A 12863-nucleotide genomic window follows, 5' to 3' on the forward strand; every position below is an offset into this window, starting at 1 on the left:
AAAAAATCAGCTCTAAAAATACTAAATACGATTCTAAAAGAGCCAAGCCAAATAACACTGCAAGTGTAGGGTGGCTTCCATATTTGCAGCCTTCCCAGTTTGAATACTAAAATGAAAACTTGGGGCTGTGTGGAATGTTGGCCAGGACACCAAGGATGAGGGAGACTCTGCAGGCTGCTTGGCTGCCTTTCACAGCATTCCAGAGCCCATGGGGGTGCGAGGGGCCACAGCCCAGGCCTTCTAGCAGCCTGGAGAGCGTAGGGAGCCACCCTTCCTGCCCCTAGACCTGCTGCCAGGGATTCCTGAGGGTTCCGAGTGTTTCCGTGGGCCTTGTGTAGATACCTCCACCCCCATGATGCGCCCGACCCTTTCCAGCTTCGCTATTGGGAGTGAATGGAGGGGACCCTCCTCAGCATTGCAGTGACCTGCACAGACTGATTCGCTGTCCTTAGCAGGCCCAGTGACCACGTGGTAGGGTGACTTACAACTCGTAGGAAACCCAGTGAGATACTATTAGACCCTACCAGATTAGCGGAACTTCGCAAGCGTGAGGGCGCCAAGCGTGGCGAGGCTGAGGCTCGACGGGACCTCTTCCACACAGTGCTGGAGGCCCGGGTACAGCGGCGAGGGGGAGACGGATGCTCTGGACCACGGCCCTGGCCCGGGCCCTGTGCGCGCGTCCCCGACTGCCCTGCTCACTGGAGCCCCGGACTAGCCAAAGGCTCATGGCCGCAGGGTGGACGAGTAAACTCATGTCTCTGCATCAAGGAGACAGACACTCGACACAAGTGAATCTGAAAAACAGGATGGTGAGAGACAAGTTGCGCAAGAACGCGCGATCAGTGATTCCATTTACAGGAAGATTAGAAACGCGCGGGCGGCAAACGCTGCTGCTGAGGAATGTTAACACGGGCGGCCAGGCTCCGAGGCAGGAAAGCCGCTACTGCAGGAGTCAGGCCGCCGGCCTCCGGAAGCGGGTGGAGGCTGCGGTGGGCGAGGCGGAGGTTCGCTTTGTAATTCTTCCGGAACGTGGGTTGTGGCTTGTTAAGTCTCGATATGTTTGTGTCCCATGTGTGTAAACAAAAGGAAATGGAAAGTGGCTCTCTAAAAGGGGGCTGCGGGTCACAGTGACTGGCCCTCGCCCTCGTGGATGGCGTGGCTCTAGCGGGTCCCCTGCTCCTGCCTCGCCAGCGCCCTGTCTGCAGACGCAGGGCGGTGTCTAAGTCGGCACGTGGACCCGAGGCACCTGGGTGTCGCCTGCCACAGCCGGTTGCGGGGCACGGCGAGGGTTGTGGACCCCTTTTCTCTCTTCTTGGGGACCCCTAGGGCTGCCTCGGAGTCCCAGGAGTCTCGAGACCAAGCCCAGGCGCCCCAGGCCCTCCGCGGGGCAAAGGGCGCCTTCCCGCAGGCTGCTGTGCCCGGGTCCCCGCGGAGCCCTCAGGGCCAAACAACCCTGGGGAGGGAGACGCCCGATGGACCACTGGCCCGGGGCCGTGGCTGGGGCCGGGTGCGGGCGTAGGGAGGTGCCCCGGGGTAGGGAAACGGGGTTCAACTGAGGGCAGGTGGGGTCGCCCAGGACACGATAGGAGGGGCGCGGCCGCCTCGCCCAAGATCAGGGGCCCTCGCAGGCCGCAGCCCCGGCCTGGCTGCAGGGACCGCTGCCTCTGTCCCACAGTGCTGTGGTGAAAGACAGCACTCAGATGAGACCTGGGGCGGCGGATTCCGTGGGATCGCTGCCAGTCAGAGCCGTGAAGGCGTGGGGGAAAAGGTGGCGGCTTCTCTCCCTCCGCCCTCCTGACAGTGGAGATGCCCAAGGGGGAGGCATCCTCGACAGAGGGAACGGCAGTGGAGCGCCAGCGCCTGCAGATCATTATCTGCGCTTCCATCCCAAAAGCCATCTGCCTCCATCCCAAAGCCACCTGCGGCCAAGGAACACAGGTGGCTGATCAGACATCTAACCTCAACACATAACAACTTGCCTCTTGCTTTGCGATTTACACTGCGGAAGATTCTACGGCCCCACCTTGGCAAACAAACCCATGGTTCTAAGCTGCATTTCATCAAATACTATCACTTTTTACAGACTCATTAAAAGCTGAACAAGGCCTGACTTGCAGGCAGGTGAGGCCAGGAGAGCACCTTCCCGAGTCTTTTGATGGCTCTAATCTTACTCCCCCAGGGTCCTATGCAGCAATCAGAAAATCCTTCCTGCCCTTTTCTTGCCATGCCCCTCCTCAGCTCCCCTTGCCCTCAGTCTCTCCTACTCCCTGCAGCTGCAGGCGGTCTGTAGGTTGTGAGGTGAGATGAGGAGGCAGGGGAGGTCAAGAAGAATTGATTTCAAACCCTAGCGGATTGCAGGGATGGAAAAGATGAATTGGTGTTTGACCATTTCACAAAAAAACTCTTTTTAGACACACACACGCACACACACACGTGTGTGCGTGTGTCTATATATATATATATGTGTGTGTGTGTGTGTGTACATGTTTATATATACATAGTTTGAGACAGTCTCACTCTGATGCCCAGGCTGGAGTGAGGTGGTGAGATCTCAGCTCACTGCAACCTCTACCTCCCAGGTTCAAGCACTTCTTGTGCCTCAGTCTCCCGAGTAGCTGGGACTACAGGCATACACCACCATGACCAGCTAATTTTTTTGTATTTTTAATAGCAATGGGGTTTCACCATGTTGGCCAGACTGGTCCAAAACTCCTGACCTCAGGTGATCTGCCCACATCGGCCTCTGAAAGTGCTGGGATTACAGGCACATGCTGAGCCTTTTATAACATATAATAACATTATATTTTTGTCATGCAAAATTCAATCAAAATACTATCATAGGTTGAGCATCCCTAATCAGAAATTCCAAAATTCCCCAAAATCCAAAACTTTTTGCATACTGACATTAGGTAGTGATACCTTTGCTTTTCTGATGTTTTTGTGTACAAAAACTGTTTCATGCACAAAATTATTGAAAATACTGTGTAAAATTACCTTCATGCTAGGTGTATATGAAACATAAATTTCATGTCTAGACTCGGGTCCCATCCCCAAAATATCTCATTATGCGTATGCTAATATCCCCAAATCTGAAAAATATCAGCCATCCAAAACGCTTCTGTTCATAAGCATTTTAGATAAACGGGTACTTACCCTGTATAGTGCTTTGGAGAAGAGTTTGGGCTTCTGCTCTAAAGAAGTTAGGATGGAAGTGGTGGTCATGAAATTGTCTTTCCACAGAACTCATCTATGTGCCGCCCGTTTTCTCCATGTAGGAAGGAATCGTGTCTCCTAGCGACCTGGACCTCGTCATGTCAGAAGGGCTGGGCATGCGGTATGCGTTCATTGGACCCCTGGAAACCATGCACCTCAATGCGGAAGGTATGCATCTGGGGCCAGGATGGGAATTCCATTCTATTTAGTGTTGTCATGGGTTTTGTAAACAGTCACATTAGCTGCCTTTTCTTATAACTGAGTAGAGACAGTAGGATGTATAGGAGATGATGGCCAGCCCTGGTGATTCACAGACATGGCAGGGATGCGGAGCGCTGTGTACTGAGATGTAAATCCACATGGAGTCCGTGCACCTCAGGGCTCTGTGTGGTGCATTGTGCTCAGGTGAGAGCTCAGAGGGAGAGAGGCGGGTGATGCCATGGAGACTTCGCTGCGTGTCACCCAGCCTGGCAGAAGGGAAAGTGGTAGTTTCTTAAGGAAGGTGATGAAATTATTTATAGAGGCAAGAAGAAAATACAGGGGGCTGACTTAACCCACAGGGAACTCTACTGGATGTATCTTCTGCCCAAATATGAGCAAGGTTTTCTTCTAGAAGGCTAGGGAGCCTACAGTGAGGGATTCCAGAGGCTGGGAGCTGGGGAGGGGCTTCAGGGCAGGGCAGACCAGACATTGGCCGGACGCCACATCCAGAAGCTTGTGCAGAAGTAGGTCTGAGCTCAGGATCTGTGATCTGGTAACTCTAAAGGAAAGATGACTTGAGAAGGACGAGAAGCTTCCAAGAATGAAACTCTGTCAACCAGATTTTAATTGATCCAAAAAGAAGATGTCATTTGATAACCAGTAAAACCTATAGCAAATTAAAACAAAGTAAATTTTAGAAACTGTGTATAAAATCTGGAGAGAGATGTGACCTAGATGCTATCATTGCCAGCTGTCTCTTGGTGCTGAGATTATAAGTAACTTTTAGTATCTTTTTGCTTGTTTGTGTTGTTATGAATTTCTATAATTACTATAGTAATAATATTACTAACATGGAAAACTTGTAGAAAGAGAAAAGAAATATGGTATGCATCTCCATGGTCTGCATTTAACAAAGGATACTGAGAAGCTGGGTCTTATCTAGAAAAAGGCGACCAGAGTCTCTTGTATGTCTCTCGGTCTGTATCTTTTGGGGGGCGGAAGTGGAGTGAAAGACTGGAAATGGCAGGCAGGCAGACAGGTTTGGGCTCAGTACATGGCAGGAAGAACTCTCTAGTAATGAGAGCTGATGTCCAGGAAAGGTCCGTGCTTTAAGTAGGTGAGCTGAGCAGGAGACCTGGTTGCCTGCCTGTCGGAGGCTTAGATGTTGAGAGGATACTCTCGCTGTGAGAGAGAGAGGTCAAGAGTTGCCGACCTCTCTCAGTCTGCGTGACTTCAGTTCTATAATGTCAGTATTACATTTTGGTAATAGTTCAGTCAATTTTCACAGTCGTTGTTGAAATATACTGTCCGATGAATAATTCAAGGCAGCTTTACTAGGCATGTTCCTGCACACAGCAGATGCACAGATGATTTCTGAAGTGGATGGGCCGTGTGTTCCCTGCTTCCGTCCTCATCAGAATCAAGCTGAGAGGAGCTAAAGGGAAGAGGGGAATCTCCTGTAGCACCTGCGTGTTAGTTTTGTGGAAATATAACCACTGAACAGAGGAAGGCAACATAGAGAAAGATGGCCTCATGCCATGAAACAAGAGTCTTGTGGTATCATTAACATAAAGTCTTAGATCATTTCAAATGGTTTTTTCAAACAGAACCTCAAAACTTGTGAGTATATTTAAGCATTTGAAATGTATTTAGATACTGCCTGATAACCACTGTGTTTTTCTTTTTCTTTTTTTCTTAAGAAAAATAAGATAATTGAGGTATCATAAGAAATCGATAGGGACAGAACTGAGAACAGCTTTGACTTTCAAACAAATAGAAGCCACTGAAACCAGAAACTCAAGGATCAAACAGAGTGGCAGACAGGAAGGAGGCCCGTAACAATTTTTCAGACAAAGCAGATATGATAAGAAAACCTAATTGGCTTTTTATGATAATGGTGGACGGATGTAGTTTTCAACTTCAGAGCATTCCAAAGACCAGAGTTGGGAGTTATAAGATCTGGCTGGGAACCCATGGAAATGTTCATCATTCTTCACTCTGTCACCCAGAACATATCAAGATTGGAGTTGGGAGTGTTTTTCTTCTTTTCTGATACTGTTTTCATAAAGCCAGCATCTCAGGTTAAGGGTAGTTATTAGCCTGAAAAGCTACGGTTATCTAGAACTAGTGCAAATATTTTAGGATTTATTTGTAATCTAATGAAATAGTTCCTGAGAAATAGGAGGCCACCGCGCCATTGCCTTTTGGCTCCTTTCACGAACAACACCCCTGGCAGATGTGCCCTCAGAATGGTGGTTCTGGCCTGTGGAGCCAGCGGGCCAGCTCCTTTCTCTACTGGCTGTATAACCCTGGGCAAGTGACTTAAGTTCAGTGCATCTCAGTGTCCCTGTCTGTGAAATGGGGACAGCAGTAACTGCCTCCCCAGGGTGGTGTGACAATTGAACCAGATGGAAGCTCTTGGCTGGATTGCTACAAAATTCTGTTTGACTATGACATTTATTAAGGACTATTTATCCTAAATAAATAAAGTATTCAAACAGAATTTTGTCTTGTTTCTTTAAGTTACTACTTTTCTAGGTTTTTTTTTTGTTTGTTTTATTTTTAGTTTTAAAAATTTTTCCTAAAAGATTCACAAGTGCATGAGCAAGGAATAAATACAGATTAGGATTCTTTTCTGTGGCGTGGAGAAGCCTCGGAGCCAGCTACCTAGAGTTTCCCGCTGGGTGCGTTTCTTTGCTGAGCTTTCGACTTGCAGGTCAGTAGAGAGAGGAACCGTTTTGTCCTTTCCCCGGGGTTGTTTGGGCTCCTCCTGTGTTTTGTTCCACTTGAAATGAAGATATCTCAGAATCTGGCAGGGTGGAAATTGCCTCCAGGGGAAGTGGATTTTTTTTTTACCATTTTGCCTCACAGATGTCCCCTCCTGTGTAGATACTTGCCTTTTTAAAAATTGAGATGCCTACCTGGTGGGTGGCGGGTTTGGTTCATTGATGGGAAGCGATTATTTGCCAGTGGAGGCAGGTGAGCTGATGGGCGGGGACTTGGTGAGGCGAGGTGAGGGGCCCAGGTCAGTTCTGCCTCCCCTACCCTGGGCAAGTCCTCGCTCAGGTGGGAATTTGACCCTGAGAGGGAGAATGAGATAATGTCGTGCTGTGCTTTGAGGCATTTTTGATCTTCCTTAATGAGTTCTGTGAAACTCTGTCTCTAAAAAGCTGGTGAATTCACATAGGTGTGGGCTCATAGCTGTGTGAAAGAAAACCACGCTTCTCAGGTATGGGTGGCAATCAGGGCTCTCCTAGGAGCTGACGCCCGGAATCCCTCCCGGTGGCTGTGGCCTCGGGCTGGGGTCAAGGCCTCCTCTGGTGCCTGCTCCATCCATGGGAACAGAAAGGATTACTGCCTGCTCACCTGGGGCACTCAAACCCGCTGTCCCTCAGAGGCCCACAGCCCAAGGTCCCCAAGTTAGAAAGCAACAAGTTAAGCTCCAACCAATCTCATGAGAATCAATTCTTTTTTCTACTTTGTTTTCTTTTTCTGCATAAGCATCTCTTAAGAAATTAGGTTCAGAATCTTCTAAAACGCCAGACTCTACAACAGTTTTTGGAAGATTTAGAACTCAAAAGGACAGAGGGCCTGGAAGCATAGAAGAAAAACCACAGAGGAGGCTGGATTAGATAGAATCAGTGCGGAAGGGCAGACCAGGGGCACAAAAAAGTGAAGTGGGCTGTGTTATGTTCTTCCTATTTCCAAAGAAATTGGTATTTTAGAGTAATTTCCACCCAATTCCCCTCTCATGGTGTAGAGAAGCCAAAATGATTGTTGAAAATAAATGATACCTCTCTAAAATGGAAGGGGAAGAGTTGCAAATAACAGTCACAGTCATAAGTTTACTGGGACATGGTCGTAAATAATCAGGCAGATGCAGGTCGTGAGTCTCAGTCACCGTGAACTCCTGCCCTCGGAGCACCTGGAGGCCCCACCCGCCTCATGGTGAGCACGTGGTGTAGGCACCTGAACTTCGTCACAGACAGTGGGGCTCTTCATCCCACGAGCATCTTACAAAAAGTTTTTTTAATCAGTAAAATTGACATTTTAAAGGGTTTCCTGAATAAAAATGGGGAAAATTATGAATGGCACTGTCATAAATTCCAGCATATTTTATTCTATTTTGAGGAAATAAATGTCCCTTTCAAACTTCACAAAAACAGTAAAGAAAAGAAAGTTCTGGAAAGTCCCTAGGAGATTCAAATGGTTTCACAGAACAGGAGGAGATGAACACTTGCTCAGACAATGTGACGTGTTCCAGAGAGCAGGTGCTGTGTGAAGGGAACCCATGGCCTGTGGCTGCCGTGATGGGGAAGGAGAAGGCACTGGCTGCTGAGGGGTCTCGGGAGGGTGTCTGCCTGCCCTGCAAGGGAGGGACACGCGGCCACAGCAGCTCTTTCCATTTTCTTCTCATGTGATATATTTCCAACTTGATTCTTGTGTCTCTGCCGCCACCCCAAAAGGAAGGAATAAACTGTATTTCTGTCTAGATGTTTGTCTCCTTTCGTTTTAATAAACAAGCAGCTAGCAAAAGTGAAGTAAATAATTTCCTAAATGAAATCAATGTATAGGTTGTTTTCCGTTCTCCAGAAATGCTAAGCCATCTACAGTACCTATCCAGCGCTGGACAGCTCAGGAGCCTTCCAGAATTCTGCACTGCCAAATTAACACTTAGGTTAAATGAGACGAAACCCCTTCTTTTATAAAGAGAGTACCCACCAGTTAATTGCAGGTGCTAATGTCAGAGAAGTTGGTACGTTTGAACTTTTTACCGTCAAAACCATTTTTGGGGAGATTTTAACACACTGAGAGAGAACTATTTGAAGCAAATAAATTGCCACCCAATGAATTTGGGCCCTCACATCGGCATAGGTCAATCAGAACTAAACCTCAAAGATGAAGTTTGCTTTTTTTTTTTTTTTTTTTTTGTGAGGGCATCTAACACTGATGGTTCATATTTTAAGTTAATCATCTAGTTTTTGTGGGGAGAGGGGCGCTGAGCTGGGGCAGGGTCTGCACTTTTTGCGACTTCCTTTGTCCCGGTGTTACGTTTTAGGCAGACTGACCAGCTACTGAGCCTTTAAGGGCTTGCAAGATGTGGGAAACGGATCCAGGGCGCAGCAGTGGCCCAGCCTGTGTCCTCCACAGCTCCCAGGACTAGAAACGCCTCCTTCTCTTCCAGGATCCCGGGCCTGGCCTCTGACTTGACTTGCTAAGAACAGGCCGGCACCCACCCCAGTCTCCTCCCAGCAGCAGGGAGGGGTCTGCGGGTCAGGGCAGGCTGAGGCCGGGTGTGCGGCGTGGCTGGCCCTCGCTTGCCCCTGGGCGCGCCCCATTCTCACGCAGTCATCCTAGCCCGGGCCGCTCCCGCCCTCTCCCTCCAGGATAAGCCTCTTCCTGCGTCTCTTCACCAAAGTCCCAGGGCTCTCTCCTTAGAATCTGAGAAATCATGGCTCCCCAAGGCTGGGGAGCAGCAGGAGTGTGGGGAGCGTGCCTGGGGGCTGGTGCAGCTGAGCACCTGGCTCCGTCCACCCCAACCAGCAAGCCGCATGCCAGCGTGAGCTCTCCCACCGGTGTTCAAGTACCTGCAGCCTTGGCCGTACCTAATACAGTGCTGAGATCTGTGGCCTAACAGTGAAATAAATGAGGGGTTTACTTGAACTCCGACATCTTTAATTCTTGGAAAATGCATTGAAGCCTTGTACACAAGTAACCTCATAGACCCATGGTTGGAGGAGACACTTTTGTTGACAATAAGACTTACTGTAATAACCAACAAATCAGTGTGTCCACGCAGGCCAGCTGGAGTGTCTGTGAGATGCACCCGCGGAGGTGATGTGTCAGGCCTGAGGGGCCCAGCACTTCTTTTTTTGAGATGGAGTCCTACTCTGTTGCCCAGGCTGGAGTGCCGTGGCAAGATCTTGGCTCACTGCGACCTCTGCCTCCCCGGTTCAAGTGATTCTCCTGCCTCAACCTCCAGAGTAGCTGAAATTACAGGTGCCCGCCAACACACCTGGCTGATTTCTATGTATTTTTGGTAGAGACAGGGTTTCACTATGTTGGCTTGGCGGGATCCGAACTCCCAAACTCAGGTGATCTACCCACCTCAGACTCCCAAAGTGCTGGGATGACAGGTGTGAGCCACCACGCCCACCTGGCCAGGCCTGGCACTTTTTGACATTCGAACACCCAGGAGCCAGCAGGCCCACACACATTCCTCAGCTCTGTTTTGTCTTCACAGGGAGGGAAGAGTGTAGCTTATCTGACCCCAGGGTGAAACTCTCTGAACGCATTTCTGAGTTTGAGTATAATTAAGAATGTTTTTTTCTGAGATTGTGGATCCTTGTCTTCATGCAATTCCAGGTATGTTAAGCTACTGCGACAGATACAGTGAAAGCATCAAACGTGTCCTAAAGACGTTTGGACCCATTCCAGAGTTTTCCAGGGCCACGGCTGAGAAGGTTAACCAGGTATGTAGACTCACCACAGAGAAGCATGCTAGCCCCCTGCAGCACTTACTGCCCTCACCTCTGCAGTTGGTGAGCCTGCATCTATAGCTGGAATCTTTTTTTTTTGAGCCGGAGTCTCACTCTGTTGCCAGGATGGAGTGCAGTGGCACGATCTCGGCTCACTACAGCCTCCATCTCCCAGATTCAAGCGATTTTCCTTCCTCAGCATCCCAAGTAGGTGAGACTACAGGCGTGCACCACCATGCCTGGCTAATTTTTGTATTTTTAGTAGAGACAGAGTTTTGCCATGTTGGCCAGGATGGTCTTGATCTCTTAACCTCATGGTCCACCTGCCTCAGCCTCTCAAAGTGCTGGGATTAAAGGCTTGAGCCACCATGCCTGGCCTGTAGCTGAAATTTGGCACTCAATCTTGGTGGTTCCTCATTCCCGACTTGGCTCCTGCTTCCACTGTGTCACCAGGACACCTTGAGGGCAGGGTGAGCAGTGAACTGGTAGCTCATTGTGACTTGTCTCTGAGGGACTGAGGCTTTCCAAGATTTGAAAAGCTGCTGTTCATTGAGGGTTTGCTGCTTTTGTCTTTGAAAGCAGTTTCTATGCAATTTGCATAAACGAGCAATAATCACACTCCCGGTAAATTATTTCCTCTTTATGGTTCTTTTTTTTCTTCTCCTTCTCACAGGGAATGTGCTTGAAGGTCCCTGATGACCCAGAGCACTTAGCTGCCAGGAGGCAGTGGAGGGACGAGTGCCTCATGAGACTCGCCAAGTTGAAGAGCCAGGTGCAGCCCCAGTGAATTTCTCATAATGCAGCTGCCACTCCTGTCATTGGAGGCCCTATTTGGGAACATTGGAAGCTCTTAATCAGCCCACTGCGACACAAGGAGCAGCCCACGGGGATTCTGAGCTGGCTCTCTTGCATGCAGCCGAGTGTGGTGATCCAGCCCAGTGGTCTGCCTGTCACTTTGGATCATAGCCCTGGGCCTGGGGGCACAGTAGCACTTGGGTTCTTGGGCTGTGGATTTCCTGCCACCTGGGCAGATAACTCAGAGATTTTCACCTTTTCTTTTCAGTGTGATTACATATGACTATATTTTACCACCAGTGATTAGAGTTTCATGTTAATACTTGACAAAATATTTTCGTAATTATTTTCTAATGAGTACTCTATGGCCCTGCATTTATGAGGCGCCTGCCTTCATTTTGCTAATGCCTATTCTGAATAAAAGTTTTTGATTCCTTAAAGACGTCTTTTTTCTTCTGATCTTTTCTGAGAAACACAGAATTTGATCCTGGTGACCGGCATATTTTAGGGTGACCCTGACGAATAAGTCATTAGCGGATACTTTGTTTCAGGCTCTTCATCCATCACTCAGCATAAATCCAGCAATGTGGGCACTTTCTAGGGTAGGGTCCACAGTGCCCTGAGGCTCTGTGGTCAGATGACGTTTGGGAAACACCACTGACCCCCCAGCCCTTGGACACCCAATGTCTGTGGCAAATTAAAGGCACCAAAGTTCTACGCTAATGTACCTGTTTGATCTAACATTCTGTTATTGCCTTTGATGTGGTATTTTCCAAGATCTAGTCCCAGGACACTCCGGGAGTACCAGTACACACTCTGCCACCCATGAGGCCATGCACACCACAGTGACTTTGGTGCCAGATGCCACCACTGGGCTCCCCCGACAGCTCCCAGCCTTGCCCAGCTTCGCCCAGCAGGGAGATGCCTTTCTTGGGGCCAGGGCTGTGGAGGTGTTGGGAGCAGTGCCCCTTGTCAGGAGCCTTGTGGAGGTGGTCATCTTGGCTAAGCCGTGCACACAGATGCCTGCATCACACTCGTTTATTCTCACGGCATGCGCTGAGCGGCTATGATGTGCCAGGCCTCCCACAGGTGGCCCTTGCCCTTCAAACGGTCACCATAAGAGAATACAAATTGAGAATAAAACAGGACTGGTGCTCCAGAGGAATCCCGCACAGGAGAGCCTGGCCAGCTGCCTCCCCTGTGTGCCCTGGAAGGCCTCAAGGAGCTGGCCAACGAGGGGGCTCGGGTAACAGGTGGAGTCAGCCAGCCCTTCCGGGGAAAAGGAGAGCATGGGGAAGGGCTGGAGTGTTCTGGAAACGAGGAGCTGCCCACTCTGACCAGAAAGGAGCCCTGGAGGGGTGCTGAGTAGAGGCAGGTGGGGAGGAGCCCAGGGGCTGCGCCAGTGGCTGGGCCTTCACCTAGTGCCAGGTGTTCTGCAGGCGGGGAGTGGCCCAGTCAGGTCAGGCTCTCAGACAGCTCATCCCACAGCAGAAGGGGCAGACTGGAGGCAGAGGGTGTCGGGGACCAGGTGAGGAGTGGATTGGGCAGTGAATGCAGACAGTACCCCCGGTGGAACCCGCGGTCCCTGCAGGACCCGAGAGAAGGTGGCTGCAGGGCCAGGTGAGGAGGCTGGAGCTGATGTCACACACGAGATAAGGAGACTAGGGGAGAGGCAGGAAATGCCAGGGCCCCCGATATGCAAACTTCACTGAAAAGCAAAGTAGCCAGGTGTGAAGGAGGCTTCAGCAGGAAAGGGATCCTCCTCTTCATCTCATTAAGTTTCAGAAATTCCTTAACTGGTGACTAAACTCTCACCCCTCACACCCTGCGACCTACTGGCAGGGCTCCTTGCCGTCAGGCCTGCGCTCTTCCCTGAAGCCTCCGGCTTTGGCCGCTTTCCTTCTGCATGCCCCGGGGTCTTGGCCCTGTCACTGGGCTGTCCTCTGTGCCTGCAGGACTTCCCCGATGAACCACCCATAGTTCCCATGCCCAGGTGTGGGGTTGCCGAAACGAGGATGACCTACCTGTGGTGGGTGGGGTGCAGGCGACCGCACCCATGGCCTGCTGGGCTCACAGCATCCCTGAGCCACACATTCCACACGGAGCGGCCACGGCAGCCCTGGGCGGCACTGGCGCCAGCGTGAGGGCGGGCCTGTGCATGGCTCTGGGCACCTC

The 12863-nt window shown here is 50.2% G+C and overlaps 1 protein-coding gene across 2 annotated transcripts in view; it reads left to right on the forward strand.

Annotated features, from left to right (window-relative positions):
- The window catches only part of CRYL1 (crystallin lambda 1), a 127296-nt gene extending 116166 nt beyond the window's left edge, over window positions 1-11130 (forward strand). The window contains exons 6-8 of one of the 2 annotated variants that reach the window (XM_017548197.2): window positions 3276-3381; window positions 9781-9887; window positions 10567-11130. In XM_017548197.2, the coding sequence (XP_017403686.1) occupies window positions 3276-3381; window positions 9781-9887; window positions 10567-10680 (327 nt within the window). In that variant the 3' untranslated portion in view covers window positions 10681-11130. Of the gene's footprint in view, window positions 1-3275; window positions 3382-9658; window positions 9888-10566 lie in introns of both variants that reach the window. The other variant, XM_017548198.2, reaches the window with a different exon arrangement.
- Window positions 11131-12863: the final 1733 nt, after the last annotated feature.

This window comes from Cebus imitator, unplaced genomic scaffold, assembly GCF_001604975.1.
Source record: "Cebus imitator isolate Cc_AM_T3 unplaced genomic scaffold, Cebus_imitator-1.0 Scaffold204, whole genome shotgun sequence".
In the NCBI taxonomy this organism is placed as follows: Eukaryota; Metazoa; Chordata; class Mammalia; order Primates; family Cebidae; genus Cebus; species Cebus imitator.